At 39.1% G+C, this 16430-nt stretch overlaps 1 protein-coding gene and 1 pseudogene across 18 annotated transcripts in view; both read left to right on the top strand.

Moving 5' to 3' along the window:
- Positions 1-16430, top strand: part of LOC105465673 (microtubule associated protein 7) — a 215723-nt gene that overhangs the window by 141256 nt on the left and 58037 nt on the right. For all 18 annotated transcript variants that reach the window (XM_011714243.3, XM_071096512.1, XM_011714248.3 and 15 more), the window contains one exon: positions 3-80. In XM_011714243.3, coding sequence (XP_011712545.2) covers positions 3-80 — 78 coding nt within the window. The remainder of the gene's footprint in view (positions 1-2; positions 81-16430) is intronic.
- On the top strand, positions 1274-12898 carry LOC105465672 (ARL14 effector protein pseudogene; annotated as a pseudogene).

Genomic DNA, 16430 nt, shown 5'->3' with positions numbered 1-16430 from the left:
AGACCCTCCGCCTGTGTTACGTGTTGATGACCGGCAGCGGCTGGCCCGGGAGCGACGTGAGGAACGGGAGAAACAGCTAGGTACCCCAGGCCCTGTGTCCATGGCCCGGATTTGAATGGATGTCACTATAATACCACGGTCTCTTGCATACCTTTATGAATTTTGCAGGTGGATTATGAAGCAGAATTTAGGATTTGATGATACAATATAAACATAGGGCTAAGTTTTAAGTAACAATAAATGCTAGCCTGAGGATTCAGGTAATTTTTTTTTTTTTTTTTTTTTTTGCAATCAATCACAGTTTAATGTGGCACTGGAGGAAAAGTATATACGAGTGGAGTGATAGTACAGCTTACATTTTACTACCGAGAAAATGCAAGGACAGTAAACATATGGTTCTTTTTTACATGAAAAGTTATGAGATTATACACTGCCAGGGCACTTAACTGCCTTCTCTGTTAAAATTATGCTGCCATTGAACTTACAGACAGATGCTACCAGGCTGCTGCCAGGAAAGCATGTGCTGAGGTGTCTGATTTTTCTCTTATTACCTAAGGACCTTGTGAAAGGTTAGCAACTGCAATATTTGTCATATAATCACTGGAACCTGGATCACAGGACTATCTTTGCAGGAAGCTGAGACTAGAGCACTTAGAGATTGTACAGTCATTGTCTTCTAGAATACTGGGCAAGGAAGCAGGTGCCAACCCCTCCTTTACTTTGATGTCCATTTATGTAAACTTGCTAAAACAGGTTACTCTCTTGAAATTACATGAACAATGTACCTTGAAAAGATTAAATGCCTGGTCAGCATGTGTGTGTACAGAGTGCCTGGGTATTCTAAAACTAGACTGACAGGGTATCAAATTTTTCCCAGCAGATGACCTGTAACTTCTTAAAGTTGTACTGCGTTTTGTAAGAGTTAATGTTTCAACTGGGGACTCAGCCCCTGTATCTCATCTCTTTATTATTCTTATTCCAAAGCCCAAATTTGTGAAATGTACTGGAAGTTGGTTTTCAAAAGTCTTTTGCTATTGTTTACATTCTTTCAACTCAGACTTGTTTCTGTCCCTTGCCATAATGGCCATATGAGGTCATTTATTTTGCTTCTGAGGTTTTTTAGGCACAGATTTCAGTGGCTTACTGGAAGTGAACATACTCTGCTGTTTTTCTGTGCCTAGAATTTCCTCCCTGGCCTGACAGGTTCCCTGCAGGCAGGTAGGTTCTTGGGGAGCAGGCTGTCTGTGGTCACCAGACAGTCACCAGTGGGCTCTTCCTCCTGTGAATATGCCCATTGCTCTCCAGTAAGGTTGCTTTGACAAGCAAACCAGAACTGAGAGAGGATGAAGGCAGAGCTGCTGAAACTAGAAGATGAGTAAAAATAAGAAACTGACTACTGTTTTAGGGTGGCTGCTATTTACACTCTGTTTTCAAATCCATGCGTGTGTCCTTTTCCCCCTCTATCCCATCAGGTCTCACACTTGGAGATCTCTTTAGTTATAGTGTGGATTCATATCTGCTTGAATAGAAGGAGTTCCATAGGTCAGGAGATCATTCCTTTATGATTTAAATCACATTGTGAATTAGCTTTTCCATACTTAACTCACACCTTTCCATTTGGGTTTCTTTATCTTACAAAACCAAGCATTAGTTTTTTGTGGAAAGCATGAATATGCTACTGGTGAAACAAAAATGACTTATACTATAGAGGTGTAAGACTTATAGCTTTGAGCTTGCAGTTCTCCCTAAAAGTTGCCTACCTTTGTATATTGAGTGACTAGATTTTCTCTTAAGATGTAATGCTATATTTCAATTCATATTGATAACACAGGACATGACTCATTAGTTTATATATTCAAACACTGTATGTGCCATATATTGTATTTAAAAGATGACAAAAAGATGAATAAAGGTTGACACCCAACCCTCTAGAGCTAGGTGTAGTCTAGTGGAAGGCAGATGAACAAATAGCAACTATTAACATCACAGTGCAGTGCATCCACTGTGAATGGGTATGCGCCAGGGGCACTGAGAGCCTGTAGAAGTGCCTACCCCAGCCTGGCTCTGCGAGGTGCCACCCAAGTTCCCAACTAAAGGATGAAAGGAGCCATTCAAAGGGATAGAAAAGCAGGCATTATAGAACAATATCCAAGAACAGGTGGGAAAAAGGCATTTGCTGAGAGACCCAACATGCTTTTCAGATTATTATATGGTTATATGTTATATATATATTATATTATATTTAGATGATTGTATTATTCTATTACAGCTTAACTTTTTTGGTGAGCCAATATGTGATATACATAGTTTCTGTCTTCTCTCCCTCTCTCTCTTTGAAATGGGATCTTGTTATGTTGCCCTGGCTGGAGTGCAATAGCTGTTCACAGGTGTGATTACAGTGCACTACAGCCTCGACCTCCTTGGCTCCAGTGATCCTCAGCCTCTTTAGTAGCTGGCACTGCAGACTCAGGTCACCACACCTGGCATTTTTCTCTTTATTCTTACCCCTGCCATGTTAAATATCATAATTTTTAAAAATTCGATCTCATTTATTTTTTCAATTGTCAGAGTCATAATTTTAAGGAAAATATATCCATTCTAATTTTTTTCTTTGCATTAATTTTATTTTCTTTACATTTTAGAGCAGTGCCTTTTTGCCTATTTTTTTTTCCATTTTAACCATCATAGTTGGAACTAAGTCTTGAGAGGCTGCCTTCAATCTTCATAAATACAGAAATGAGCATATATGCAAATATACATGCATATATTATATACATTTGTAAAAGAGCCATTTAAAAATCTAATTTCAGCTGTGCCTTAGAGTACGTGAGGGTGATTTCTAAAAAATCTTCAGTACCAGTGGTAGCGTGGGGACTGGCTGGGAAGCGGGCGGTCGAGTGTGTCCTGTGTGGACGCGGATCCTGCCCGAAGCTGGGCGGAGGAGAACTAAAGCTAAGGTGTTCTCGTGAAGTTCTGACTTTCCAGGGAATGCTTGTGTTTGATTATTAAATGTCTATTATAGGACTTTGGGTGATCAGCCCATGACCTAGATCTCTAGACAAAATAAAACAGGGAAAATTTGCTAGAATCAAGAATGATGGATCCATGTTCAGTTGAAGTCCAGCTTCGTACTACAAATGAGTGCCATAAAACCTACTATACTCGTCACACAGGTTTTAAGACTTTGCAAGAATTGTCATCAAATGATATGCTTTTACTTCAACTTAGAACTGGAATGACACTTTCTGGGAACAATGCAATTTGCTTTCATCATGTAAAAATTTACATTGACAGATTTGAGGATTTACAGAAGTCATGTTATGACCCATTTAACATACACAAAAAATTAGCCAAAAAAAATTTGCACATAATTGACTTAGATGATGCCACTTTTCTGAGTGCAGAATTCGGAAGACAGCTTGTACCTGGTTGGAAGCTTTGTCCAAAATGCACACAGATAATCAATGGAAGTGTGGATGTTGATACTGAAGACCGCCAGAAAAGGAAACCTGAGTCAGATGGAAGAACTGCTAAAGCTTTGAGGTCACTACAATTTACAAATCCAGGGAGGCAAACTGGATTTGCTCCAGAAACTGGTAAAAGAGAAAAAAGAAGGCTTACAAAAAATGCAACCGCTAGTTCAGACAGACAAGTGATAACAGCAAAGAGTAAGGTCTGTGATAGCCAAGGTCTCCTGATTTTTAGTGGGATGGACCTCTGTGACTGCCTCGATGAAGATTGCTTAGGATGTTTCTATGCTTGTCCTGCCTGTGGTTCTACCAAATGTGGAGCTGAATGCCGCTGTTACCGCAAGTGGCTGTATGAGCAAATTGAAATTGAAGGAGGAGAAATAATTCATAATAAACATGCTGGATAATCTGTGGTACCAAACTATGGGGCCTTTAAAGGTCATTATTTCTAAAATTCTGTTACTCTAAGATACATTTTAAGCTTGATTGTCATATGACAAAGATTTTAAAACCACCTCAGTGTACCCTAATTTTTCATCTTGGGTGCTTTAAGATTCACTATTTGATATAAATTCAGATAGGCTATTTTTCAGCCTATTAAGCCTGTCTGGATCAATATAAACAAGTAGGGTGTAGGCAGTCCTCTATTTGCATGTTTCCCTTGGGCACAAATTTCAGTGACCCAGATTTAGTTTAAACACCAGTTTCCTTAACAGGAAGGAAAGGAAACTGGTAAGGAAACTGTTGTTAAAATCTAGGTTAAAATTTTAGTTAGCACAGTATAACTCTGAGTAATTACATGAAGTACAAACTTCTCTGCTAGTTCTTCAGTCTACAAATCGCTATGTAAATAACAGATATACTTCATGATTAATGACCAGTCATGTTGACTACTTTCAGATTCTTCCAGTGGTTTGTCCCTGTGTATCTGTTATTCAGTTCACTTACAGCAGAGCACGTAGTTATGCTGTCTCTTTGTCATCCACTTGACATTTTATAGAAGTGAACACTCAAAAGAACTGGCCAACAAAGATGAAAGTGCAGCAAAGCAATGAAAAATGATAACACTGGAAGTGAAATTTTAATCAAACATAAATGAATTTGTAGAAGTCACTGACCATGGGAATATTGTTCTTTCTGCTGTGCATTCATAGGAGCTTAATGAAGGCAAACTTATCAACACAAATAAGAAACGTGGTTGCAATAAAGACAAATGTGTCCCAGAGGAAGTGATGGTTAAAAAAAAAAACAAAACTTTACATTAAAGGATATTTAATGTGAATATAGAAATATATCACAACACTGAAAGCACAAGCAATAAAAGGGTGGAAGCTGACCCAAACTTAAAAGAAGTATGATTGCCGTGAACATAAAAGATGCTCCCTCAGTATCATAAGTTACTTGCCAGAAAAAAAGGCAAGCCCTATTCAAACTACTTCGTTTTTACAATGAAATAAACCACTTTAGTTCTATTTCTAATGTTTTAAATTACAGTGTACTAAATATTTTTAAACATTTTTGCATTTTTTCCCTACATTTATAACTGATCTTAAGAATTTTTAATATTTTAACAGAATCTTAAAGGTCATGGAGCAATCATTTTCCCCATTGATTATTAAGATTTCAGGGCCGTTTTATGGTCCCACAGTACCACGCGAAATGAGGATCGCTTGTAGCTGGGAACAATGCTTGTTCCAGGGAAAACTGATTTTGATAGAACCGACTAGTTGAGTGTTAAACTGTTTTGGAAATAATTTGTATATCTAAGTGCTGAAATATATTTCTCTTCTCCCCACTTATTCAAATAAAAAAAGTTTTAATACTGTAAAAAAAAACAACTTCAGTACCAAAAAAATATCAACGGGCACACCTGATCAACTATCTATAAACTGTGCTTTAACAGAAGCTATGACAGCAGTGGAAATTTTTTTTTAAAGGAAAAAAGTTTAAAAGCTGCCACTTAATATTAAGGAAATCTTTGAACTGTGCTTAATTAAAAAAAAAAAACAGTTGGTAATGTCAACTCTTACTGACTTTCAAACTTTTAAGTTTTCAAGTTAAAAAAATTGCACACCATTCCACAAATGCTGGCAAAGCACAGTTAAAATGAATAGCCAGTGAGATTGGTTATTTACTGTTGGATGTAGGTTGAAGTTAACATTGAAATCATTAGAGATTGTTTTAATCCACATATTTTAAAAAGCAAAGTAGAGAGAGGGAGAATAAAGGTCTGATTATTTTGTTATTGGTGGTATGGCATGTTTGTACTATTTTGCAAACAGAAAGGACCTATTAATAATTTTCTGTGGGTTAAATCTCTGAGTCATGCCTTGATGCTTTTATAGTAGGATTATGTCATGTGGCCTGCTCTTTCTGCATTATCCTTCAATTTTTCACAAAATCAGGCATAATTCTTCATGTATGAGATTATTCTGTCAGTTTCGTTGGGCACTTGTACTCTGAAAGCTTTATTTTTCTTCGTGGAAAAGTCTCTAACCACCCTATTCCATCTGATTCTATCCCCTCAAATTCTGTCTCTTGACTTCTGCATCTTTTTCACTATCTCTTGTCTAAGATTTAATTTTGTGTTTTCCAAGGGTGGGGTGGTGAATCTCATTTGTTCTCACAGGTTCACTCTCCTCTTTAAATATGGATTCCACATTTCCAGCTACTCGTAAGGCAGTAGATGCCTGCCTGTTTCTCGAAACTCTACTTCTGTACAACTAAATTGTTCATTTTCTTTCATTCCAAAACTGACTCATCCTGGTAATTTCTGTGTCCCAATTAATTGCACCAATTTTTTTTTTTTTTTTTTTTGGCCCCAAGACATTATTTCAGTCATTTTTGATGCTTCTGCTAGAGACCCTAGGTTCTTTCTGCTAGCAGCTTAGCTATTAGATCTTTTGCAGAATAAAACATTCTCTCTTCCTTGACTGGCCCAATACTGTCCACTGACTAGTCTCCATCCTGGCATATTGGGCCACTTGTAGCCACCCAGTGGTCAGTCTGGACTCAGCCTAGTTCTCTAACTGGAGCTTCAACTATCTACTATTAACTAGCCTAGTAGGTAGGTAGAAGTTGACATACTCTAACCCTGAATCCATCTAGTCAGAAATCTAGCAGACTCTTATTTCAGATAAGAGTCTATGCCATTATATCAGCTGCCTCTGCCGTTATCCTAGTTCGGGCTAATACATTTACTGCCCTGTTGTTCTTTATACTCCTAGCACTGTGTCACAATTAGTGCCAGTCCTTCTCTTTTAAGGGCTTCCTAGGAAATCTCCTTTTGGAAATGTATCATCTTTTCACTATATACTATATCTTGTATAACTATCACATTTTAGTTCACATTCTACTGCTGTTTTATACACTACTGAATTTTTATCTATTTAGATTTTCTATCTCTGGTTGTATGTATTTTAAGCTTCCAAAGAATATGACTGTGGTCTCTAATTCTTTGTATCCCAACACATGGCACAGTGCTAAGTGTAAAACAAACACATAATAAATATTTGCCGATTTTCCTTACTCTATAATCTTCAGTGAAATAATCACAATAATGATAAACAGTATTTATTGAGCACTAACTATGGGCCAGGCAGTGTTCTAAACATTCCACTCTGTATAATCCCATTTAGTAACAAATTAGCACAGTGGTTGTGCTTTTTATTGTGTGAGTCTGCCATAATTGGCAATGTAAGTTATTTAATAGAATGTCACTTGCTGTATTTTTAGAATACATTTTGATGAGTTAGCCAAAGGAAGTAATGGAGAGGATCTCAGAAAAATGGAATAGTTAATAGGACCCTTTTGTTTTTCTGCCCTATTACCCTTTTTTGTTGTTGTTGTTTGTTTGTTTTTTGATACAGTCTTGCTCCGTCACCTAGCCAGGAGTGCAGTGGCGTGATCTCGGCTCACTGCAACTTCCATCTTCCAGGTTCAAGCAATTCTCATGCCTCAGCCTCCCAAGTAGCTGGGATTACAGTCATGTGCTACCACGCCCAGCTAATTTTTGTATTTTTAGTAGAGATGGGATTTTGCCACATTGGTCAGGCTGGTCTGATTTTCCTGGCCTCAAGGGATTTGCCCGCCTTGACCTCCCAAAGTCCTGGGATTACAGATGTGAGCCACCACACCCAGCCCCTGTTAGCTTTTTAAGCATGATTTTAGTATGTACAGGATCACCACAGTCCATGTTAAAATTCCTCCACTAGTGGTGATGCTGTTAAGTAGAGAGAGATCCTTGTGCTTTATTTATGGGTGATGGAGTTTTCAGAAGTTTCAGGAGCTGGACAGGTATCCAGTTGTCATGGAGAAAGAGTTATTCTCCTTCCTTATAGAGGTATTCATAAGATGCATAGGTGCTATGTTGACTCCCGTTCAACAGAGGTTAAAATGTAAGTGTTGGAGCAGATTCTGAGATCTGCTTTGAGAAAACTTTATGGCATTGATCAGTTACTATCATTTGAGTCCATTAAGAGTAATTCTGTCTTTATGAACTTAGAATCGATCCTGGTTACCGATTTCTCTTCAGAAACCATTACTAGAATCAGAGTATATAGAATTTATGCAACAATATAAATTTTTTATTCAGAGAGCTTAAAATAAAACTAATCCCCCCTCCCTTTGTGTGATTTTATGTGTTAATTCAGTAATATTTAATGCGTAGATAGTATTGAACTGGGGATTCTGGAGTATTGAAGTGAAAAGAATAAATTTTCTAACCTCCTGGAATTTATATTCCAAGCAAGGAGTAAGATAATAGAAAATCAAACAAGATTACCTAGCATCTTAGCTGAAATTTCCCACACATCCCATAACCAATCCATCAGCAAATACTCTTTGCTGTACCCTCAGAACATACCCAGAACGTAACTACTTCTCACAACCACCACTGCTGCCACCTTGGCCCAAGACAGCTAGATCTTTCACGTGGATTCTGCGATAGGCTTCCAACCGGTGTCCTCATTTCCTCCTCCTCCCACAGAGTCTGTTAACACAGCAGCCAGAGTGACCCAGTTGCAATATGGCCTGCCAGGCCTGACTCTGCTCCAGACCTTCCAACTCTTTCCATCTCACGTATAGTAGAAGTCAGAACCCTTACCATGGCTCAGCCCTGCTACCTGCTAACGTCCTCTCCTTTGCCCTCTCTCCTCCAGCCATGCTGGCTTCTTGCTGTTTCTTAAACACAACAGCCAAATGCACTCCACCTGGAGTGTTTTTCCTGAGAAATCCACATAGTTCATTCCCTCTCCTCCTACAGATTTCATTAAATGCCACCTTCTCAGTGAAGTCTTCTCCTACCATCTTACTCAAATTTTCAGCTCCCTCCAACCAAACCTTCTTTATTTTTCTCCCTAGTTCTGTCAACATCTAAGCATGTGGATATTTTACTTATTTGTTGATTATCTGTCAGCACCCCTGGAACATAAGCTCTGGAAGGGAAAGGATTTGTGTCTTTTTTTTTTTCATTTCTGTAGCTTAGTATCTAGAACAGCTTGGCACATAGTCAGTGTCCAACAATTGTTTGTTTAATGTTAAGTGGAGATTAATGCAGGAGGTATTGCAAATCAGTTAAAACATTACTAAATTATCATGTAATACCTGCCCTTACGATAGTTCAGTCAAACAGATGTTAAATTCTTATTAGTAATCATTTTCTCAGGTGAACAAGAATACAGAGATAATCTATTAGCATAGTCCTTAAATTTTCCTATGGATCTATCCTATTATCTGCGGATAATCTATTATGATTTGCCTTAAATTTTCATCTTCATATATTATAAAACTAATAGTTCTACAATATGTCGACAAGAAAGTTCAAGAGAATATTTAAGAACTGTGTAGCAGACAAACTACTCTACGCTTGGGGAGACACAGAGCTTCCCTTTTTCAAGATAATAACAAGTAAGTTTGGAGCATTGATTGTGCTTAAGTTTTGTTTAAGTGTCTTGGAACATGTTAGGCACTCAGTAAACATGTAATTATTTAGTCTTTTTCTGAAACCAAAATTTTTAGATGAATAGAGTCAAATTCCTAATTGGTACTTTCAGAGATTCTATAAAATCATGACAGAGAATGTATGATGGACTGACATAGCTCTTGAAGAAAAATGTCAGCTTACAAATCTACAATTTCATTTATATTGGGTTTTGTAGCTAAGTTCAAAGCTAAGATATATCATAATGCAATATTTTAGAAAGAATAAGACAATATAAAAAGAGTTTTAACCTTTGAACAAACTTTGGTTAAATTACGTGTGAGGGGCTTTTTTTTTTTTTTTTTTCTAGATAAATTCATCGGGCTTCTTTTGCCTCCTAATCATAGCTTTCTTGCTGTGCTTCTTTTTTTCCCTCTCTCGTCTCAGTGTGTTGTCAACTCAGTGAGTGACGGCAGTACTAATAAGAGTGTGGTCAAGAGATAAATGGTTATTTCAACCTGGTTTAGAATGTTCATCCCAAAAATGCTGATAACAAGTTAGTAATAATTAGTAAATAATAATGCTGTACTCTTGGTTAGAGTTGGGAGTGAAACTCCCCCTGATTTCATTCTTCACATTACTTGATTCAGATGGTTTTTGGTTTTAACAAGGGACTTTCCTCTTTAGAGACTGTCCAGGAAAAAAAGGGGTCAGAGGAGGCTTTAGGGAAGTAATCTTTCTAATCCAAATATCTAATGGATAAACTTCGGCATATCTGTCACCAGTCTCAGCATCTGCATCGCCTAAAATTGTCACTTAGTGAATGTAGTGTACAAAAACTCGTGAGGCTGTCAGGCAGGTTATTACCAGCTGAGCAACCTAAATGCATCTTAGTGAGAGGAATATGGATGTTAGCACATACCAGAGTAGCTGTATCATGAGTCAGGCTCAGGACTGGAAAGAATAAATGCTGGTTGCTGCATGGATTAGGTAAGCAGAAACTGAAGCCTGAACATAAAATGAGTCATTATGACAAAACAGCCATTATTTTTTTCTCCCCAAATTACTTTGCCTTTAAGAGTGAAGATAAAAAGATCTTAAAACCTGAAAAGTAAGGGGTCTTGTAAACAGATGACGGTAGAGGCTAAGAGTGGCATCAGAAGATCAGGACCTTCACATTTGGATGCCCAGCTCTTTCTTGCTAGTATAGAGAAGGACCTGTGGTCTTTGGAAAGTGTTCCAATTCATGCCTTTTAGCATAATGGCTCATTGTTTGCTTCTGGAGTCAGACAATCCAGAGTTTGAATGCCAACTCCATCACTTATTTGTTGTGAGACATCGGGCAGGTTACTTCGCTCCTCTGTATCTCTCAGACTTCTCATAATAAAATAAGTTGAATAGCAGTGTCAGCCTCATAGAGTGGCTGCAAAGACAATACCTATAAATCACTTGCGTCAGCATGAAGCAAGAGCTGACGACATCTCACCATGATGATGATGGTGATAAAGATGAGGATGGCAGGTCATATGATTCCACAAATACTGACTTAGATTCCTGGACTTAGAGAAGCCTAAGGCGTAGCAGAGAGAGGTGGGGTACGTCTGTGCCTCCTCGTCCATTAGGGTGGGGCTAAGTAGGACAGCCCCAGGTGAAGAGAATGGCAACATTCTTTGAGGAGTGAAAGTACTTAGGGTTAAGACAGTAACAGAAAGATTCCAAGGACAACCATTGCCCTATTTAGCAAAAGTCCATTATTTTAGTGAAGGCTAACATTCCTTTAAGTCTAACCCTGAGATAGTAAGTCCTTTCTTACCTCAAAAGTCATTCAGCCTACATATAAGAAAAGCTCTTAATCTCCACCTGTGTAACTACTATTCTAGCACCTCAATCCCGTTAGCCCACCACTGTGTACAGGGACAGGGCAGAATGGGAAGGACCCTCCGTGCAGGAGCACGGTGTTGTGGGGATCCTCCAAGGTCACACTTCTTATCAGGCAGCTCTCCACTGAATGCTTTTAATGACAAGTTGAGAAGGCTTTGAGTTATCACTAAAGCCCATTGTGAATCACTGTGTTTGGAGATCACTCTGTCCTTTAACTCTTTAATTCATTTATTCAAGCATACTTTAACCATCTGCTAAACTAGACATTGTGGGTATAGGGAAGAATTCACGAACACATAAAAGCAGAGTAGCTATCATCTGGAGTGTAAGTGCTATGAGGGAGTCTGAATCCACCTAGCAGCTGGGGCTCCTGTGCTGTGGTCATCAGGAAAGGCTCCTCAGAGGAAGGAGCTTCTGAGCTAGGACTTGAAAGACAAAAGTTTGCCAGGTGGAAGGAGGTGTGTGTGAAGGTGCATGATCCTATGGTCAATCCAAGGGGTTGGACAGGGAACAGTAGGAGAACTAACACGTTTTCAAGCACGACAATGACTTCAGGTCTGTTTCTTGAGGAAAGTATCCGTGAGACTAATGGATTTGAAGTGGTTGAAGACTAAAAATGAGAAGTGAGAAAGGAATGAGAGTTTAAAGTAGTAGTAAAAAGATTGGAGAGGCTACAACAGATTCAAGCGATCATTCTATGTTTTTCCGTTTTTTTCACGTTAGAGACAGGGTTTCATTCTGTCATCCAGGATGGAGTGCAGTGGTGCAATCATAGCTCACTGCAGCCTCAAACTCTTGGGCTGAAGGGACCCTTCTGCCTCAACCTCCCATGTACCTGGGACTACAGGCATGTGCCAACAAGTCCAGATAATTTTTTTTCTTTTTTGTGGAGATGGGGGTCTTGCTATGTTGCCATGCTAGTCTCAAACTCCTGAGCTCAAGCAGCCCTCCCACCTTAGCCTCCCAAAGTACTAGGATTACAGGGGTGAGCTACCGTACCGAGCTGAGAGATCATTCTGATGTAACAATTGATGGGGCCACTTATATGGATGTGTTGAGTTAGGGTGCACCATCCATGAGGGAGACATTGTGGAAGACTTGAAGTGACTAACTTTGTAGACCATTTGGTCTCAGGAATCTACTGTCAGAATACAGAAGACAGAGCAAGTTCCAGTTTGGAGCAGGGAAGAATGTGCAGATAGTAAATAAGATTATATGATGGATCTGACCGAGAAATTCAGGTGGAAATTTGAAGCATGCAGAAGTGAATATAGAGGCAATATTGTAGAGTAACTGAGTACAAGTTTTAGAGTCAGAGCTGAATGAAAATCCCAGCTGTTTCTTTCAGACCATGTGATGATCTTGGAAGCATCATTTCACTTCTTTGGGTCTTTTTCCTCATTTGATCTTCAGTTCTATTTTTTCTGGAAGTAATATTCCCACAGTTCCCATTTGTGTTTTGATTTGCTGGATAGCCATTTGATCATTATTTTTGCGTGTTATTTGACATTTTATTTTAGTTTTGTTTCTTTTAAACAATATAGCTGGGTATGTTTGTTTTTAAGACATTCTGAAAGTCTTAATAGGCTTGATTTTAGTCCATCTAGCTTTTTTTTTTAAACTTTGTTTCCCCTTTTTTTTTTTTTTTTTTTTTTTTTTTTTTTTTTTTGAGACAGTCTCGCCCTGTTGCCCAGGCTGCCCAGGCTGGAGTGCAGTAGCATGATCTTGGCTCACTGCAACCTCCACCTCCCAGGTTCAAGCAATTCTCCGGCCTCAGCCTCCCTAGTAGTTGGGACTACAGGCGCCCACCACCACACCTGGCTAATTTTTTGTATTTTTAGTAGAGACGGGGTTTTACCGTATTAGCCAGGATGGTTTTGATCTCCTGACCTCATGATCCACCCACCTCGGCCTCCCAAAGTGCTGGGATTACAGGCGTGAGCCACCACACCTGGTCTTTTTCCCCCTTTTTTAAAAAAAGAAAAACCTTTTGGCCAGGCGTGGAGGCTCACACCTGTAATCACAGCACTTTGGGAGGCTGAGGCAGGCGGATCACAAGGTCAGGAGGTCGAGACCATCCTGGCTAACAGAGTCAGACCCTGTCTCTACTAAAAGTACAAAAAATTAGCTGGGCATGGTGGCAGGCGCCTGTGGTCCCAGCTACTCGGGAGGCTGAGGCAGGAGAATGGCGTGAACCCGGGAGGCGGAGCTTGCAGTGAGCTGAGATGGAGCCACTGCACTCCAGCCTGGGTGACAGAGTGAGACTCGTCTCAAAAAAAAAAAAAAAAGAAAAGAAAAACCTTTTTATAGGAGGGGCAGGGCTGGTAGTATAGAGGTAGGGGTTGATTTGATGTAAGTACCATTCATTCCATGATTATCTTTAACAATTTGAAAGGTGTGGTAAACTTTTCCACTCTATTAATGATTACATTTTCATTCTTGTTTCTTGACTATTAAATAAAACTAATTAGTATTTCCTACAAAAATGCTCTAAGACCTATAAAATGTTTGTACTTTCCATCTTTAGATGTTGTTTTTTTATTTTACAACTTCCTTCTAAAATTGATGAGCGTAGGTTAAGCCATTAGATTCCTTTTTAAAAAGAATTATTATTCAGCACATATATTCAGTCAGCATATAATATGAAAATGACTTTTATTTGAATATAAGTAATCACAACAGTTATTGAGATAAAGCATAAAGGTTAAAATTTTAACACTCAAAATCAAAACAAAACGAAACTGGACCAGGCACAGTGGCTCATGCCTATAATCCCAGCACTTTGGGAGGCTAAGGCAGGAGGATCACTTGAGCCCAGGAGTTTGAGACCAGCCTGACAACACAGCAAGACTCTGTCTCTACAAGGAATAAAAGAAAACGAGCCAGACATGGTAGCTCATGCCTGTAGTCCCAGCTACTCAGGAGCTGAGGCTGCAGGATCACTTGAGACTGGGAGGTCAAGGCTGCAGTGAGCCATTACTATGCCATTGTACTTCAGCCTGAGTTACAGAGCAAGACCCTGTCTCACAAAAAAAGAAAAAGAAAAGGAATCTAATTGTAATCCCACACATGTCCTCAAAGGTAAAAACAAAAAAATCAAGTCATGGGAATTAATTGGAAGAGATCTTGGAGATCATTTTGTATACTCTTTCTAATGTAGAAGTAGGAGAATTTGGCTAATTTTCCCAAGATCACACAGAATTAGTAGCAAACTCAAGACCCAAACTCAGATGTTCTCATCACTTTTCATTTTCTGATTCTTCATTATATTGCTGGCTATTCTGGTAGCCAGTGTTACCCATAATCCTTCCATATCTTAGTATGAAACTGAGACAGCAGGTCTGTATGTTTCGGAGGTTAAGTGATAATATTGCTCTAGTCTCTGAATGTCACCTTTTCTTTTCTCTCATACAGCAGTGAAATAGGTGCTCCCCTGATACAGAAGTAAGCCTCTTCAGAGGTATCAGGCTGGACTCTAGATTGTTGAATGTGATGACAGGGGCATGTGGAGTGTTACGCACAACCCATGAGTGCACTGAGTTCAGTTCTACCTGAGTTTCTTCCTGTTAGTTGCATGCTCTATGTATTAGTCTGTCTTCCCACTGCTGGTAAAGACATACCTGATACTGGGAAGAAAAAGAGGTTTAATTGGACTTAAAGTTCCACATGGCTGGGGAGGCCTCAGAATCATGGCAGGAGTTGAAAGGCACTTCTTACATGGTGGCAGCAAGAGAAAATGAGGAAGATGCAAAAGTGGAAACTCCTGATAAAACCTTCAGATTTCGTGAGACTTATTCACTACCACAAAAACAATATGGGGGAAACTACTCCCACAATTCAAATTATGTCCCACAGGGTCCCTCCCACAACACGTGGGAATTATGGGAGTACAATTCAAGATGAGATTTGGGTGGGAACACAGAGCCAAACCGTATCACTCTGTGTGGCAGTAGGACAGGAATTATTATCGTAAAGGCTATCATTATCTGCATTTATTGAATCCCTGTGATGTACATGGCACTATGCTAAGTGCTTTTATGTTACTGTGAGCCACAAAACAGCCCTGTCAGGAAGTTGGTGCCATAGTAACTTGAGGGAACAAGGCCACCAAAGTCATTATTTGTTCAGTGGCACATAGCTTGTAAGTGGCAAGACTGGGGTGTGTCCAAGTTCCTATGAAGCCAAAAACTGTCCTCTATCCACCACACTGCCCTGTTTTTCATTTTTAATTTCTTTTCATACAGAATCACTATGTATTTCTACATGGAGTCTAGTCTACATGGACTCTAGATTGATTTCTCCTTTGTATGGTACTGATATATTGTTACAGTGTCATTAAAATATCTTGGTGTCAGCAGCTCAGGGATGGGACTGACTCATTAGTGTCCAGTATTTCAGGGGCTACAGTGGGTTTTCATTTCATTTTATAATGTGATCCCATAGGCCAGGGATAAATTGTGACTTCGGAAGAGTAAAGGTTAATAGTAATCACAGTTCAGTTTTTGGACATACTGTTCTTTTACAGAGCTGCCTCTTTATGAAATTAAGTGATTGTTAATGATTTTAATACTGAATGAGTTGTATTCATCTACTAGGGATGCCACAACAAAATAACATAGACTGGGTAGCTTAAACAACAGAAATTCATTTTCTCACAGCTCTGGAGGCTGGGCACTCCAAGATCAAGTTCAGCTTCTGGTGAGGGCTCTCTTCCTGGCTTACAATGGACCACGTTATCCTCAAATGGTATTTCCTCTGAATCTGTTAGGTTAGGGTGCCATCTTTATGACCTCATTTAACCCTGATTACCTCCTAAAGGTCCTGTTTTCAAATGCATTCACCTTGGGGGTTAGGGCTTCAGCATATGAACTTGCCGGGGGAGGTGGTGGGGGGAATAATTCAGTCAATAACAGTTGCTGAGTATGTTCTCATGTATTCAAAATTTTCGTTTCTTGGTGAGAAAATACATAACCTCAACATTACCCATAGGGAATATTTTAACCCATTCTAGAAGTCTTAACCCCAATAGACTTGATTTTACACCTTCTAGCTTATTTTTTAAACTTTGTTTTTTCCCCTTTAAAAAAAGAACTTTTTATGGAAGGGCCAGGTATTAAAGTATTACGTCTCTTAGAATAAATTAACTTTTTATTTTTATT

The sequence above is a fragment of the Macaca nemestrina genome, chromosome 5 (genome assembly GCF_043159975.1).
Source record: "Macaca nemestrina isolate mMacNem1 chromosome 5, mMacNem.hap1, whole genome shotgun sequence".
Taxonomy (NCBI): Eukaryota; Metazoa; Chordata; class Mammalia; order Primates; family Cercopithecidae; genus Macaca; species Macaca nemestrina.
Note: the sequence above shows the minus strand (reverse complement) of the source record. Positions and strands in the feature narration are given on the sequence as shown.